Source organism: Oncorhynchus mykiss, chromosome 12 (assembly GCF_057628025.1).
Source record: "Oncorhynchus mykiss isolate SJ-2025 chromosome 12, ASM5762802v1, whole genome shotgun sequence".
Taxonomy (NCBI): Eukaryota; Metazoa; Chordata; class Actinopteri; order Salmoniformes; family Salmonidae; genus Oncorhynchus; species Oncorhynchus mykiss.
In genome coordinates this window covers 79463806-79478333 of record NC_143033.1, presented here as the reverse complement: position 1 = coordinate 79478333, position 14528 = coordinate 79463806, and the positions used below count along the sequence as shown (strand labels likewise).

Below are 14528 nucleotides of genomic sequence, written 5' to 3'. Positions count from 1 at the left end.
AGAAGGCTTTCCACTAGATAATAGAACATTGCTGTGGGGACTTGCTTCCTTTCAGCCACTAGAGCATTAGGCCTGGCTCTCAGTCAACATTACAATTCATCCCAAAGGTGTTCGATGGTATTCAGGTCAGGGCTCTGTGCAGGCAAGTCAAGTTCTTCCACACCAATCTCAACAAACCATCTTTATGGACCTTACTTTGTGCAAAGGGGCATAGTCATGCTGAAACAGGAAAAGACCATCACAAAACTGTTACCATAAAGTTGGAAGCACAGAATCGTCTAGAATGTCATTCATTGTATGTTGTAGTGTTAAGATTTCCCTCCACTGGAACTAAGGGACTAGCCCGAACCATGAAAACAGCCCCAGACCATTATTCCTCCCCCTCCAAACTTTACAGTTGGCACTATGCTTTGAGGTAGGTAGCGTTCTCCTGGCATCCGCCAAATCCAGATTTGTCCATCAGACTGCCAGATGGTGAAGTGTGATTCATCACTCCAGAGAATGCTTTTCCACTGCTCCAGAGTCCAATGGCGGCGAGCTTTACACCACTCCAGTTGCTCGGCCACGGAAAACCCATTCCATGAAACTCCTGGATTACAGTTCTTGTGCTGATGTTGCTTCCAGTGGCAGTTTGGAACTTGGTAGTGAGTGTTGCAACCGAGGACAGACCATTTTACACGCTACACACTTCAGCACTAAGCAGTTTTATGAGTTTGTGTTGCCTACCACTTTGCGGCTGAGCCGCTGTTGCTCCTAGACGTTTCCACTTCACAATAACAGCACTTACAGTTGACCGGGGCAGCTCTAGCAGGGCAGAAATTTCACAAATCGACTTGTTGGAAACAGGCATCCTATGACGGTGCCACATTGAAAGTCACTGAGCTCTTCAGTAAGGCCACCACTGCCAATGTTTGTCTATGGAGATTGCATGGCGGTGTGCTTGATTTTATACACCTGTCAGCTGTGGGTGTGGCTGAAATAGCCAATTCCAATCATTTGAAGGGGTGTCCACATACTTTTGTATATATAGTGTATGCGTTGTGATAATTGCGTTGTTTGTTCTTTAACTTGTAAGTTCATATGCATTGTGCTGGGATGTATGGCTAAGGCAGAGACAATAAGAAGACACAGTGGCAGAATAAATTCAACCACTCCTTTGTTTCATCACAAAACCGGAGAGTAATCTCTGTCCTGTAAAGTCCACAAAGCATATTGCACGTAGCAATCAGTTTCATGACCTACAGCATGGTGAAGAAAGTAATGTTTCCGACATTTTCGGACAACTAAACAACTATTGATTTAGTAACACGGAGAGTTACTGCAAGTCGCAATGAAAACAGGAGCTGCCTCCACTATTTCAGCACCATTTCAACTTCGACGTTTCAACACCATCAAATCACCTATGCTTAGTCTAATACAGGGACAACTAAAATATAGCAAAAACAATTTAGTCCAATCAATGTAAGTTAAATATGATGTGGCTGTCCATGGTTCTGATTTGTATGTGTGTTTGTGCGTTCATGCAAGAAGAAAAAAACATGTTGACTCACCTAAACTGGCTTCCCTTGACACCTTTTTGGAGTTTATCTCAGCGCTGATTGGCTATTATTTTATTAGATTTTTTTTATCAAGGGAGACAAAATGCTCGCTCGCTGGCTTCCCTTGCATTCAATACTACGGGCGGTAGAAATGTCATACCCTTTATGACCAGACCGCATGAGATAGGTGGCCTACACATACAGATAAAGAGGGGCGCTGTTTTGCTCTCTCGGATACTTTCTCCGGTGAGATATGTTCAGCCTCTTGCGCATTGAAAGAAAATTATGAAAACACAGAGACGGAAAATACGTACATTTCTTTATTAGTAAATTTTTATGGGGGAAGCCTGGCTTCCCTTGGCATCAATGAACACACCCAACTGCTAAATAGCATCTACTGATTTAGCCTCTTCCTCTCTGCGACTGTGTTTGGTAATTAAAAACGTTGTATCCCAGAATGCACTCGCTACAGTCCCGAAACGTCCACACAGTGTGGCACACACACACACACACACACAACAGTTCTTTGGCGCCTCCGTCGGATGAGAGGATAAATTCTGTAGCACAGCGCCGTTACAATTTGCAATGGCTGCAGCTTTGTCCCGTGCCCTCAAATTGCCTGGTAAGAGACGCGTTGCAATTATTTGTGAAATAGATATGATTGATTAGGTGAAAAGGATGTTGTGTAGTCTTTGTACCAGTCGTGTCTCATTGTTGTTTTGGTGTCATTCTGTTAGCTCATGTGAGCTAGCTAGAACACCCAGCCAGCTAGCCACAGTAATGTTGATTGCAATAACACAAAATAATGTTTTTATCTGTTTAATGACACTCCAGAATTGAGAGGGGAAAATCGACACTTATTTTCAATGTTTGATATTTCGTTTCTTTTCAAGCTTTAATAGAAAAACATTGCATCATTCACAATCCTGTGCCGCACTAGCTAGCTACTGTACAGTACAGTAGGGTGCCACATCGAAGTCGCTTGATTGCTCAGTGCTCACTGTCATAATACTGTTATAACATATTTTGCTACTTGCTTAAATCTCGTGTTCAACAAATAACTACATATAAGGCCATGTAATTGGGGTCCTTCATTTAACTTGGCAATTATTGTCATGCCAAACAATGAGCAATAGAGTCGGCAAGGGTACAACAGATCTGGGACCAGGGTAGGACATAATTCATTTGGTGTTAAAATAAACAATATTTGAGTAACTTCCCGGGCCTTTTGGGATGCCTATCGTTCTATCAGGCACCACCATGCTCTATCAGATCATTCTAGTTTTCACCTGGGCTTTGTTTCCAGAACAGATCTGTAGACCCCTGTCCTGCAGTCAAATGACCAAATCGAGCTCTAGTGGCCTCAAGGGTGGAATGTTATTAATATTTGTCAGAATATCATAATTAATAAACATTATCCAGTGTTTCTATGTCATATGGTTTTGTTATATTTCAGTCTTCTGTGATGTATATAAAGTGTAATATTGGGATGCAAACTCAAAATGTAACACATTTCAACTCTATATCTGACACGGTACAGGTGTCTTCATTTTTTTAAGCCCATAACCATGTGTGTGAAGTGTATACTTTTGTTTCAACGTAGATTTGTTTAAGACTACCAAGAAACTACTCTGTAACCCTGATTTAGCCCCCTGCAGTAAAAGGTTAACCGTGTGTGTCTTTGTGTGTATGTCCCTCACAGGGAAGAAGGGCTCGGAGCTTGGAGAGTATGACCCCCTCACTCAGGCCGACAGTGAGGACGAGAGCGAGGAGGACGACCTGGTCCTCAACTATCCTCGCAATGGCCTGGGGAGGGGCAACTGCATGGGTACAGGTACCTCAGAGCTGAGAGGGAGCAGAACAGGGAGGCTCGTAGGGGATGAAGATGAGGCAGAGGAGGACGATGATGAGTGGAGAGAATGGCTCCCGGGAAAAAAGAGGCAGGAGAGAGAGGAGAAGGGCATGCAGTACTGGAGCCAGAGGGAGACAAACAGGGATGAGGGAGTAGAGGATGGAGGGGGGCTTGGGGCCTCTGGTGGCCCTGGATTGGGTGTCAGTGCCAGTGCTGACCCGGACGGGAAGAAGGCTAAGGTGAGGGGAGCCATCCGGGCAGCGTTTTTCCTGGTGCCTCTGGTCTGTGCCATGCTGGTGGTGCTGCTGTGTGCCTTTCTGGTGCCTTGTCAGCATGGGGAACTGGACAAACGGCCACAGTGGGAGAAAGAGCTGGGTGATCATGTGGGAGGTGAGTGAGGAGTCTAATGTATAAACAATACACATGAAACAGACTACAGTTTACCCGTATGTTGCTGGTTGCTGATACCAATACACCTCTCCCTCACAGCAGAGAAAGAGAAAACTACAGGTCAGGTCCAACTGGTCAGACTCTGAGTACACTAGTGCTTTAGATTAAGATAAGCACACAGTCAACATTACAATAAAGTCAACTGTATGAGAAAGCAGTTGAGAACACAAAACTCAGATTTAGCTGACTGTCTTTGTCAGGGGGTGGATATTACACAGTCTGGATTACTATGATTACACATTACTGTGATTATTATAATAGCATGTTAGCAAAGCAACAGCAGGTCTAGTTTAGTAAATAGTAGTTACAAACCGTTCCTGTCTGTAACAGTGGTTTTCTTCTTCAGGTGTTACCCCACCTCCTCTTGCACTGTGGGATGTTGACAATGACTCAGTTGAGGATGTGCTAATAGGAGTCACTCAAAAGAGCAACAATACCCATCTCTCCAGTTCTGCGGGGAACAACAAAGGTATCTATGGAAACAGCAAGGGACATTGTCATAGTAACGAAAAGGATATTTTCAACCCTCATTTTTAGGCGTTATTCTCTCTCAAGCTTACCTCCTCACTGTACACCATAAAAATCTACCAGTGATTATGTAATATTAATCTCCATATCTAATCCTGCTAGCCCCAGTAAACTGCTGAGAACACACAATTTGCCACACGTAATAAACCCCACCCACCTTTACCCCCTTCTCTTTCTCCCTCTCGGTCTCTCCCAGAGTACAGTGTGGTGGCCCTATCTGCATTCAGTGGTGAGGTGCTTTGGAGGAGGGCCCTCAGGGAACCTGTGGAGTCCATCCAGTGTGGGCTGCAGTACGAAGCCCACCCATCACCACTGCCAGCAGGGGGCGCTGCCCTCAGAGCCCTCCCCAACAGCGCCATTCCCCTATCTGCCCAGAGAGACAGAGCTAGCGGCCCCGTGTGTCTGCTCATCGAGTCTGCACACCTCACTGCTGTCAACGGCACCACAGGTCAGACAACAACCACAGAAATGCATGGCTTTTAATGGTTCAGTTTCACAGCTACAAGCATGAACATTTTAGCAGTTGTGTAGATGTATTAATAATGTGTTGAAGTTAATAGTTTAATGTTCAGTAAGGAGTAACCTATTGTATTTTCCTCCTCAGGGAAGAAGCTGTGGTCGGTAGCACCAGGGGAGATCCAGTCCCAGGCAGTTTCCCTGCCAGATCTCCAAGGTGACTCTGTTCCTGACTTGCTGATTGCCACTTTACCTGCTGACCAGGTATGACAATATCTGGCTTGGTACCTATACATATTTATTGCTGTAATAAGACAATTGTTACTATATAAATCATATTATTATTACAATATAGACCATACTCCCAAATCTTCAGAGTCACTGTGTTAACAACACTCATTTTCCAGTCAGTCTAGAATGCTCCCATCAAACTGTCTCAAACTTATTTTCAGGTGTCTGACCTCTCACTGCTCCTGCTGTCTGGCCTGACTGGAGCTATGCTTGGACATCCTGTGACCTTTAACCTCACAACCTTTAATGTCTCTGGAAAGCTGATTGGTCCCCTGTTTCATGAGACACAGCTGGGGGCATATTACATTCTATTTGGACTAGGTAAGGGATTCATTTTATATCAAGCACAGTGACTTTGAACAATCTGTTTCTTATTTGAAATGACTAAATGTCTGATAATGTATCTGCTATATTAACTCAGGCACTGTAGAGGCTGTATCCCTGGGAAATATTTACACTCGGGCTACTGGAAAAACACCAATATCCCCTGGTCTAAGACTGAAGGAACCTGGCTGGGAGAAGCGTAGGAAAACCAACTCCTCCCTCATACACATCTCCAGGTAAGGCTAAGAAAGTGCTCGGTTACACAATTACAATAGAGTGCCTGTTTGAACGACTGTTTGACTTTCTCTGTCCAGTGGAACTGAGCAAGTGGAGTTCTTGGTCCCCCTAGTGGCTGGCTTGTGTAACAACCACAACAGCCTGGACTCCATCTCCAACCTCAACTCCAGCCGCAGTGACTGGGTGCTGGTGTGTGGCAAGCTCTCCAGCAAGCTCTCTGTGCTGAGAGAGAAGGACGCACACACCGAGTGGACTCTTACCTCCTCAGCCATACACAGGTAGGAAATATGGTCACCATGATAAATGGAGAAGTTTATCATTAGGGTGTTTATGACTAAGCATAAAAGGGATAGCTTCAAGTTTTGTCACGTGCACAAGTGCAGTGAAGTGCATTTCTTGCCAGCTCTTTTCCCAACAATACAGATATCAATATCTTAAACTATAAAGTAATACCCTATAATAGTGGTTTTGAAACCTCTCCTCGGGGACCCCCAGAAGTTTCACAATTTAGTTGTAGCCCTGAACTAGCTCAAGTACTTGACCTAATCAAGGGCTTGGTAATTAGCTGACAAGTTGAATGGGGTGTGCTAGCTCTAGATTAGTTCAAATATATGGAACGACTGGAGATCCCGAAGGAGAGGTTTGAAAACCCCTGCCCTATAAAGTTATAGAGCTAAAATAACCTGAATCATTTATTATTGTCTCAGTCGTCCAGCACCAGGCCAATTCAACGATGATGGAATCCCAGATCTCCTCATACAGAAGTCTGGGGCCCCTAGAATGAGAAAAGTATTATCTCTTCTACAAACACTTACACCTATAGCTATTATACTTCTCAGACAGTTGTACATATTTACAAAGATGACCATCCATCTCTCTGTAATCTCAGGTTCAGGTGGTTGATGGAGCCAGTGGGCGTAGTCTGTGGGAGACAGAGTTTATTTGTCCACGCCTTGACCTGGAAGGTACCTCAATCATGACATCTGGTCAATCAGCTTTCCTTTTCTGGGCCGGTGACCCTGTCAGACCACCAAAGAACCTCACCAAGACAACTGTGAGTCCCTTGTTGAATCCTGACAAGGAGCAGGAATACATTTTCTATGAGAGAACGTGTTATGTTTGTTCATCCTTCAGTAGTATAGGCACAAGGGTTGGGGTCAATTCCAATTTAATTTGAAATTGCCATTAAATATTTGAATTCACTCATGAAGTGGAGAATTTATGTTGAATTCAATTCAAATTTCAACAATCGTCAAGTTATGGAATTAGACTGTTTGAACTATTTGAATTGGAATTAGACTGTTTGAACTGTTTGAATTGGAATTAGACTGTTTAAACTATTGGAATTGGAATTAGACTGTTTGAACTATTGGAATTGGAATTAGACTGTTTGAACTGTTTGAATTGGAATTAGACTGTTTAAACTGTTTGAATTGGAATTAGACTGTTTAAACTATTGGAATTGGAATTAGACTGTTTGAACTGTTTGAATTGGAATTAGACTGTTTGAACTGTTTGAATTGGAATTAGACTGTTTAAACTATTGGAATTGGAATTAGACTGTTTGAACTATTGGAATTGGAATTAGACTGTTTGAACTATTTGAATTGGAATTAGACTGTTTGAACTGTTTGAATTGGAATTAGACTGTTTGAACTGTTTGAATTGGAATTAGACTGTTTTTAAACTATTGGAATTGGAATTAGACTGTTTAAACTATTGGAATTGGAATTAGACTGTTTGAACTATTGGAATTAGAATTAGACTGTTTGAACTATTAGAATTAGACTGTTTGAACTGTTTGAATTGGAATTAGACTGTTTGAACTGTTTGAATTGGAATTAGACTGTTTAAACTATTGGAATTGGAATTAGACTGTTTGAACTATTGGAATTGGAATTAGACTGTTTGAACTATTGGAATTGGAATTAGACTGTTTGAACTATTGGAATTAGAATTAGACTGTTTGAACTATTGGAATTAGAATTAGACTGTTTGAACTATTGGAATTGGAATTAGACTGTTTGAACTATTGGAATTAGAATTAGACTGTTTGAACTATTGGAATTAGAATTAGACTGTTTGAACTATTAGAATTAGACTGTTTGAACTATTGGAATTAGAATTAGACTGTTTGAACTATTGGAATTGGAATTAGACTGTTTGAACTATTGGAATTGGAATTAGACTGTTTGAACTATTGGAATTGGAATTAGACTGTTTGAACTATTGGAATTGGAATTAGACTGTTTGAACTATTGGAATTGGAATTAGACTGTTTGAACTATTGGAATTGGAATTTAATATTTGTACATTTTCCAGTTAATGGAATTAATGCAGTTAGTATTGAAAAATGTACTGCAGGATTTGTTTAAAATCATTTAAAGTTGTATTTCAATATTTCCAGTATAGCTAAGCTGTATGATCAGCCTGAAAGCCTGAGGGAATTTAATTTCGGAATGTAATTTGTGGAATTGTTAGGGATAATATTCAATTGGGAATTCAATTCTTGGAATTTACCTAGCATTGGAATTGAAAGGAATTGAATTATCTCTGAATTCTAAGACTGACCGTAGTCATTTAGCAGACACTTTGGATAATTTACAAACATTTAATTTTAATTGAATTAGTGGAATTAACCAGAACCCTGCTGCCAGGATGTTAACAATAGTCAATGTTCAGGTTGGCAGTCGGAAGATAGAAAGTCCCTTTTGGTGTCTCCCGTAATTTGTGGAATTAACCCCAACCCGATAGGTAAAGGATTACATATTTGTGCCTATCGTACTATGAGGTTCAGTAGTTGAAATCTATTTTAAGTCTTGCTCTGTTAACAGGTAGCACCAGGGGCGGTTCAAGCCATGCCAGTTATCCGAAAGCTCTTCATGTTACATCCTGCATATCCCACAATCCTCCTGGAGCTCGCCAGCACCACAGACACCATTCTTACTGCTGCAGGTGATGCATGATGTGCTGTATTTATTATTTTATAATTGTGCATATGATTATGGCTGTTGTTAGTAGCACTGCTGATCAACTGTTTCTCCCCTTTTCTCTGTCTTAGTGAGTTACCAGGAGCCGCAGAAGGATGCCTCCTACATTACTGTGTCCTCCCGGCCTACCTCTGGCCTGGGGCCTGGGTCTCGGGTGGTGAAGAGTATGAGCCTCAGGGCAGCAATCACTGCTGGACAGATTGTGAGGCTGGGAGAGAGCAGCACCGCAGGGGTACCAGTCAGACCTGGAGTATTTGAGATAAACAAGTTCTTCAGGCGTCTCACCTTCAAAAACCATTAGGTAAAAAGGGGAGGGAACATAGCTAAGTATGTCCAGAATATGCTTTATATGACATGATGTTTGTGGTGTCTGTATAGTTTCGGGTTGACGAAACACACCATTTTGTTTTCCTGTGTAGAGAGGAGTTATCATTTGCTGGTTCTACATGATCCGAGGGAAACCACTGGCGGGACCAAACCTGTGGAAACACCAAGTGAAGGAGATTTATCTCAAGCTGTTTACATTTCCACTTTTGTCCAAAGTACGATTTTAATTTCTATTATTACTCATCTCACTTGCTGAAAGATATTTATTTTGCTGTATTTGTATTATATGTGTATATATTATGAGTTGACTTATTTATTTATGACTAGTCCTTTTTATTGAATATTGAATTTAATATATCAATGACTATTTACCTTGTTTGGGGTGAATGGAAATCAAAATATGTAAGTAAGTACATAGAAGAAACTTCTGGAGATCAAGCACAATGATTTGAATGGTAGGTGTGTAGGTGTAAGTTGTCCATTGCCCAATTGGCACCTCACTCGTTTAGTATATTTTTAATCTACAGAATAAGAGGCAATTACCCAGTTAATTCCTCCAAATACATTCATTCCCCTCTCATATCCACTTTTTCAATTAGGCAATTGAGGTCTGTGTTCAAGCAGAATTACCCAGTTATGTAAAGGGGGTCTGTACATATTCTGGCTGTAGGGTAGAGTGGGGTATGTTGAGCCATTTTTTACATTCAGCATCACTACATCAAGGAAAATACAGTATTCGTTCCAACATTGATATCTACATATATTTCAGGATGTTGTGTATCCCTGAAAATAATCAGAATTCATGTAAACATTTAAGTTTTGAAAACAGCTCATTCAAAAAAAGTGGTTTCTTGGCACAGGGACAGGGTAGGTTGAGCTACCTTGGGTTAAGTGGGTGCTGGTAGGTCAAAGTTTAATTCATGGAATGGGGGTGTGGTATATTGTATATCTGAAATGTATGTCTACATTCAGATATAGATCACTATATTCAATATTATTAACCGTTCCATTTCTTGACCAGTTGTCAGGGACAGGGATGTTGTTTCGATGTGCCAATTCAAAGGCAAGTTCTCTGCATGAGGATACAAAGCCCATGAATGCAAAAAAGACTAATACTAATGGTGTACTAAGCCCATGAAACTGGTCTGCAAGATTCTTGATAGGTTTAGCATGCTCAGACTGTCATCGGTGAAGACCTTGTGTGCCTCTGCTACTTGGTCACATGATTAATGTTGTACGGTTTCTTAGAAACAAGGGGTGGCTAAACTAACCTTAAGGCTCAACTTACCCCACTCTCCACAACAGTATTTACTGATATGCTACTTACTGAAAGGTTTACATTTCTTTAATCAATAACTATTGTAGTGATGATACATTATTGCTGAGTGCCATGTATGGTAACTGCATTTTATTGCTATTGGTACTTGTAAATATTGCTGACATACTGGAAAACATTTACAGATTACATGAAGAAATAAATGTACTGCTGCAATTCTTAGTGTTTTGTACTACAGCTGTACTATGGATTCAGCTCCGTTTGCAATAAATTATCATAAAAACACTTAATTAATCATGAGAAATATTAGAGTAAAAGGAGGGCGCAGGCTCAGGGGCGGTGCTTGGGTGCATCCAAAATAATCTCTTTCTGCATCGCTGCGAGTGTCAAAGGCTTGGAAGATGGCCTCGGGCTTGGTTCGTCAGGCCAGACTGTTGGTGTTGATAAACAGTCATGGACCAACATTTTCTGGGTTTTATGCTAATGCATTCGGAAAGGCACTCATTACCGAACAGTTGTGTACTCAGCACCAGGTGGTATTTTGCCAGAACCCAAGAAGGTGAGTGATGTCTGTTGAAAATATGAGCAGGTCATTTATGAAATGAGAGGCGGAGGGAGGAATTTAGTAAAGGTGCCTGAAAGGTATTTGTAATTAACGTTATATCTTATAACTTAATAGGAATGTTTAATCGCAGGTAAGATCTCGGTGAGCCTATACCTCTCCATTTCACTGGAAGTGTTATAAATACATGCCTGTTTAAACGTGTAAAGCATGCATCATGTAAATTATTTATGACATTAATTTTTTATTTTATCCTGATTGTCATTGTCTATAAAATCACACAGCATTGCAGGCTAACATAGATATGTTTTTGTGATGGAATTGTTGACAATTGTCCAGACTTCATTTGGCCTTTTCCGGATTGCTGTGGTTGTGATCCCCTTCCTGTATGTCGGAACTCTGATCAGCAATAACTTTGCTGTGCTCCTGGAAGAGCATGACATCTTCATCCCTGAGGATGATGACTGAAGGGTCTGTATGCTCCAACATATGACCTGGGTATGTTGTATGTATAATGATCAATAAAATCAACTTCAGACGATCTCTTAACATTTAAGCAATAAATATGACATTTGACCTCACGGAAGATGAGGCCTATTACTGTGTTCTCCCTCAACAAAGCGTAATGTGTCGCCTCTCAGACAATGGGAAGACGTGTGACAGCTGAAAAGACTTGAGGATCTCAAACTCAACAAAGCCTTTCTGGTGCTTCTCTCCCCATCCATTGTGATGTGTGCCTACCTGGATACAGAGCTGTTTTAGAGAAGTGATAGGACTAATTCCTCCCTAGTTATAATACATGCACAGATAAGTCTTACAAAATAAAATAGATCAGTGTGCAGAAGGAAACCCTTGGATCAGTTGCTTTTGATTTAGCCAGTGATATCTTCTACATTGATGGAAATATTTGTTCTGCTTTCAATCATTCTGGGGATATTGATTTATTTGGGAAGGCCTTAATCAGGTGACAGGCCTGCATAGGTGTCCCTATTTATCTCGTTTCTGATATAGGTTATCAAGAACCCTTGGTGCTTTTTATTCCAACCTGTTGCATTTGTTTTTGAAGAACTGATCTAATAAAGTCAACCTATATGTAATGTCCGTCAGTGGCATGTCATTCATGACTATTTAAACTATTCAGAGGCTTATTGAATTGGAGTGGGTACAGGGTAAACACAGGGTCCATGACAACCATACTGATATTCCTTGGTCTCAGCATCCATCTTCTGAACTTAGTGATGATAAGGGCTAGTTTGCACAAACACTTCTGTATCACATGAAAGTACCTCTACTGTGGCAACGCAGAGGAATAGCTATGCAGTGCACAAGGAGAGCCTTCCAACTTCAAGTGGGAAGTAACTAACTGTCCCATGACTGTTTTCACAAAATGAAAACATTTGTACAATGAGGACTTAACAAGATTGGGTATCATGTGTATATTTACAGTTAAATAAGGGGAAGCCTCTGTTACACTGGACAAAACAGGGTGGAAAGTACAGGGAGCAGTTCAATTGTCATGTCCAACATAAAATCTGGACAGAAAGTCTGCAGGGCGTGGTACCTCCGTCTCATGGAAATAGCGCATAATGTGAGTCTTCTGCTTCCAGACATTGATGGTCTCCTGCAGCTCCATCTTACCCTATTGTAAACAAAAGTATGCAAAGGAAACATCACTCACTACACTTGATACGTGACCATTGAGCTTTGTAAATATTCCCGTCAAAGTTGTTTTCTTTGAGCGATTTGGATGCGTCACATGTAAAATGATGTAGAGCATGACAGCCCAGTTATCTCGGTCTAGCAGTATAACACTAACCCACCGTGCCACTAACAAACTAGGCTAACTGCATGAGAGAACATTGACTGCTTGGGGGAGCCGAGTAGACTAACCTTAATGACAAGCATGTCAATCACACGGGGGTCATTGACGTGCTTGTTCCTGTCAAACATCTCCCTCACTTTGTCTGTTCCCTGGCGAGCTGTGATGTCCAGCTGGAAGGTAGTCACTGTGGGACAAAACATAAGACAAGATGTCGTCCTATAAAATTCCCACAACAAGCTCAAAGAAATATGTACATTAATGCATTTACTTATCACACTCCCTACTTATCAAATTGCTAATCGTGTGGCCTATCTGCAAATGTAGGAACATGCTGTCTTACACCAGCGCATCCCAAACATGCTCAATGGGTGATGTGTCTGATGAGTATGTAGGCCATGGAAAAACTGGGACATTTTCAGCTTCCAGGAATTATGTACAGATCCTTGCGACATGGAGCAGTGCATTATCATGCAGAATCTTGAGGTGATGGCAGTGGATGAATGGCACGACAGTGGGCCACGGGATCTCATCAAGGTCCATTCAAATTGCCATGGATAAAATGCATGTGTTCAGTGTCCGTAGCTTATGCCTGCCCACACCATAACCCCACCAAGAGGCACTCTGTTCACATTGGTGACATCAGCAAACTGCTCTCCCACACGACGCCATACACTGTCTGCCATCTGCCCGGTACAGTTAAAACTGGGATTGATCAGTGAAGAGCACACTTCTCCAGCATGCCAGTGGCCATCAAAGGTGAGCATTTGCCCACTGAAGTCGGTTACAACGCCAAACTCAAGACCCTGGTGAGGACGACAAGCACACAGATGAGCTTCCCTAAGACCGTTTCTGATAGAATTTCTGCACAAACTTCAGTTGTGCAAACCCAGTTTCCTCAGCTGTCCGGGTGGTTGGTCTCAGATCCTGCAGTTGAAGAAGCCCGGATGTGGAGGTCCTGGGCTGGTGTGGTTACACGTGGTCTGTGGTTGTGAGGCCGGTTGGACGTACAGCCAAATTCTCTAAAATAATATTTAAGGGGGCTTATGGTAGAGAAATAAACTCTGACAACAGCTCTGTAGTCAGCATGCCAATTGCACACTCCCTCAAAATTTGAGACATGTGGCATTTTGTGACAAAACTGCACATTTTACAGTGGCCTTTTACTGTCCCCAACACAAGGTGAACCTGTGTAATGATCATGCTGTTTAATCACCTTCTTGACCTGGCAGGTGGATGGATGATCTTGGCAATGGAGAAATGCTCACTAACAGGGATGTAAACAAATGTGTGGAACATTTCTGGGATCTTTTATTTCAGTTCATGAAACATGGGACCAACACTTTACATGTTGCAATTTATATTTTTGTTCAGTGTGGACACATCGCGTTAGCTAAGTGTGGCCATAGATTGAAAGTATATGTTAGCTCACTTAAATCGACAAGATATGTAGCCAATGAGCTAAATAAATATGAAGCTTGAGTGCCTTACAGCTAGTTAACGTTAGCTAGCTGTCTTAGCACGACCTTGACGCTGGGATCCAGCTCGTGTGGATCTAATACAAAGGGAGAGCTGGTTTTACCTGTGTTTGGAACCTCTCTGTACCAGGCACGATACAGTTCGCGAACTCGGCGCTTAGCTTCATCCAGATCCCTGCTGAAAATCGGTTTGACAACTTTAGCAGCAACAGAGGCTGTCCGGGTCGCCGCACTGGACGCCATGTTTGTTTCTTTTATCTTCTTCTCTGGTTAACGTTGTTAATAATTCTGATTTGAAACACGTATTAGTGCTGCCACCTGGTGTAGAGGGGGCTCATGTGGGCTCACTATCTCAACCCCATCGAACACATTTGGGATGAATTGGAACACCGACTACGAG

At 41.8% G+C, this 14528-nt stretch overlaps 2 protein-coding genes and 1 long non-coding RNA gene across 3 annotated transcripts; 1 reads left to right on the top strand and 2 right to left on the bottom strand.

The window, feature by feature from the left end:
- Nucleotides 1-1845: 1845 nt before the first annotated feature.
- On the bottom strand, nucleotides 1846-4798 carry LOC110538340 (uncharacterized). Its single transcript, XR_016485297.1, has 3 exons — nucleotides 4526-4798; nucleotides 4153-4291; nucleotides 1846-3731 (listed from the first exon to the last, which is right to left on the bottom strand). It is a non-coding gene; the product is annotated as an uncharacterized LOC110538340 (long non-coding RNA).
- On the top strand, nucleotides 2035-10485 carry LOC110538338 (protein FAM234B). The gene is made up of 13 exons (XM_021625093.3): nucleotides 2035-2160; nucleotides 3241-3780; nucleotides 4187-4309; nucleotides 4565-4816; nucleotides 4973-5088; nucleotides 5277-5436; nucleotides 5537-5675; nucleotides 5754-5954; nucleotides 6384-6465; nucleotides 6566-6730; nucleotides 8511-8631; nucleotides 8738-8967; nucleotides 9086-10485. Exons 1-12 carry the CDS (start codon nucleotides 2124-2126, stop codon nucleotides 8965-8967), a joined length of 2166 nt encoding a protein of 721 aa, XP_021480768.2. The 5' UTR covers nucleotides 2035-2123; the 3' UTR covers nucleotides 9086-10485.
- Nucleotides 10486-11758: 1273 nt separating this feature from the next.
- ndua6 (NADH dehydrogenase 1 alpha subcomplex subunit 6) lies at nucleotides 11759-14396 on the bottom strand. Its single transcript, NM_001160588.2, is given in 3 exon segments — nucleotides 11759-12470; nucleotides 12722-12837; nucleotides 14233-14396. Coding segments are annotated over 3 exon segments (387 nt in total). The 5' UTR covers nucleotides 14372-14396; the 3' UTR covers nucleotides 11759-12338.
- Between the last annotated feature and the right edge of the window lie 132 nt (nucleotides 14397-14528).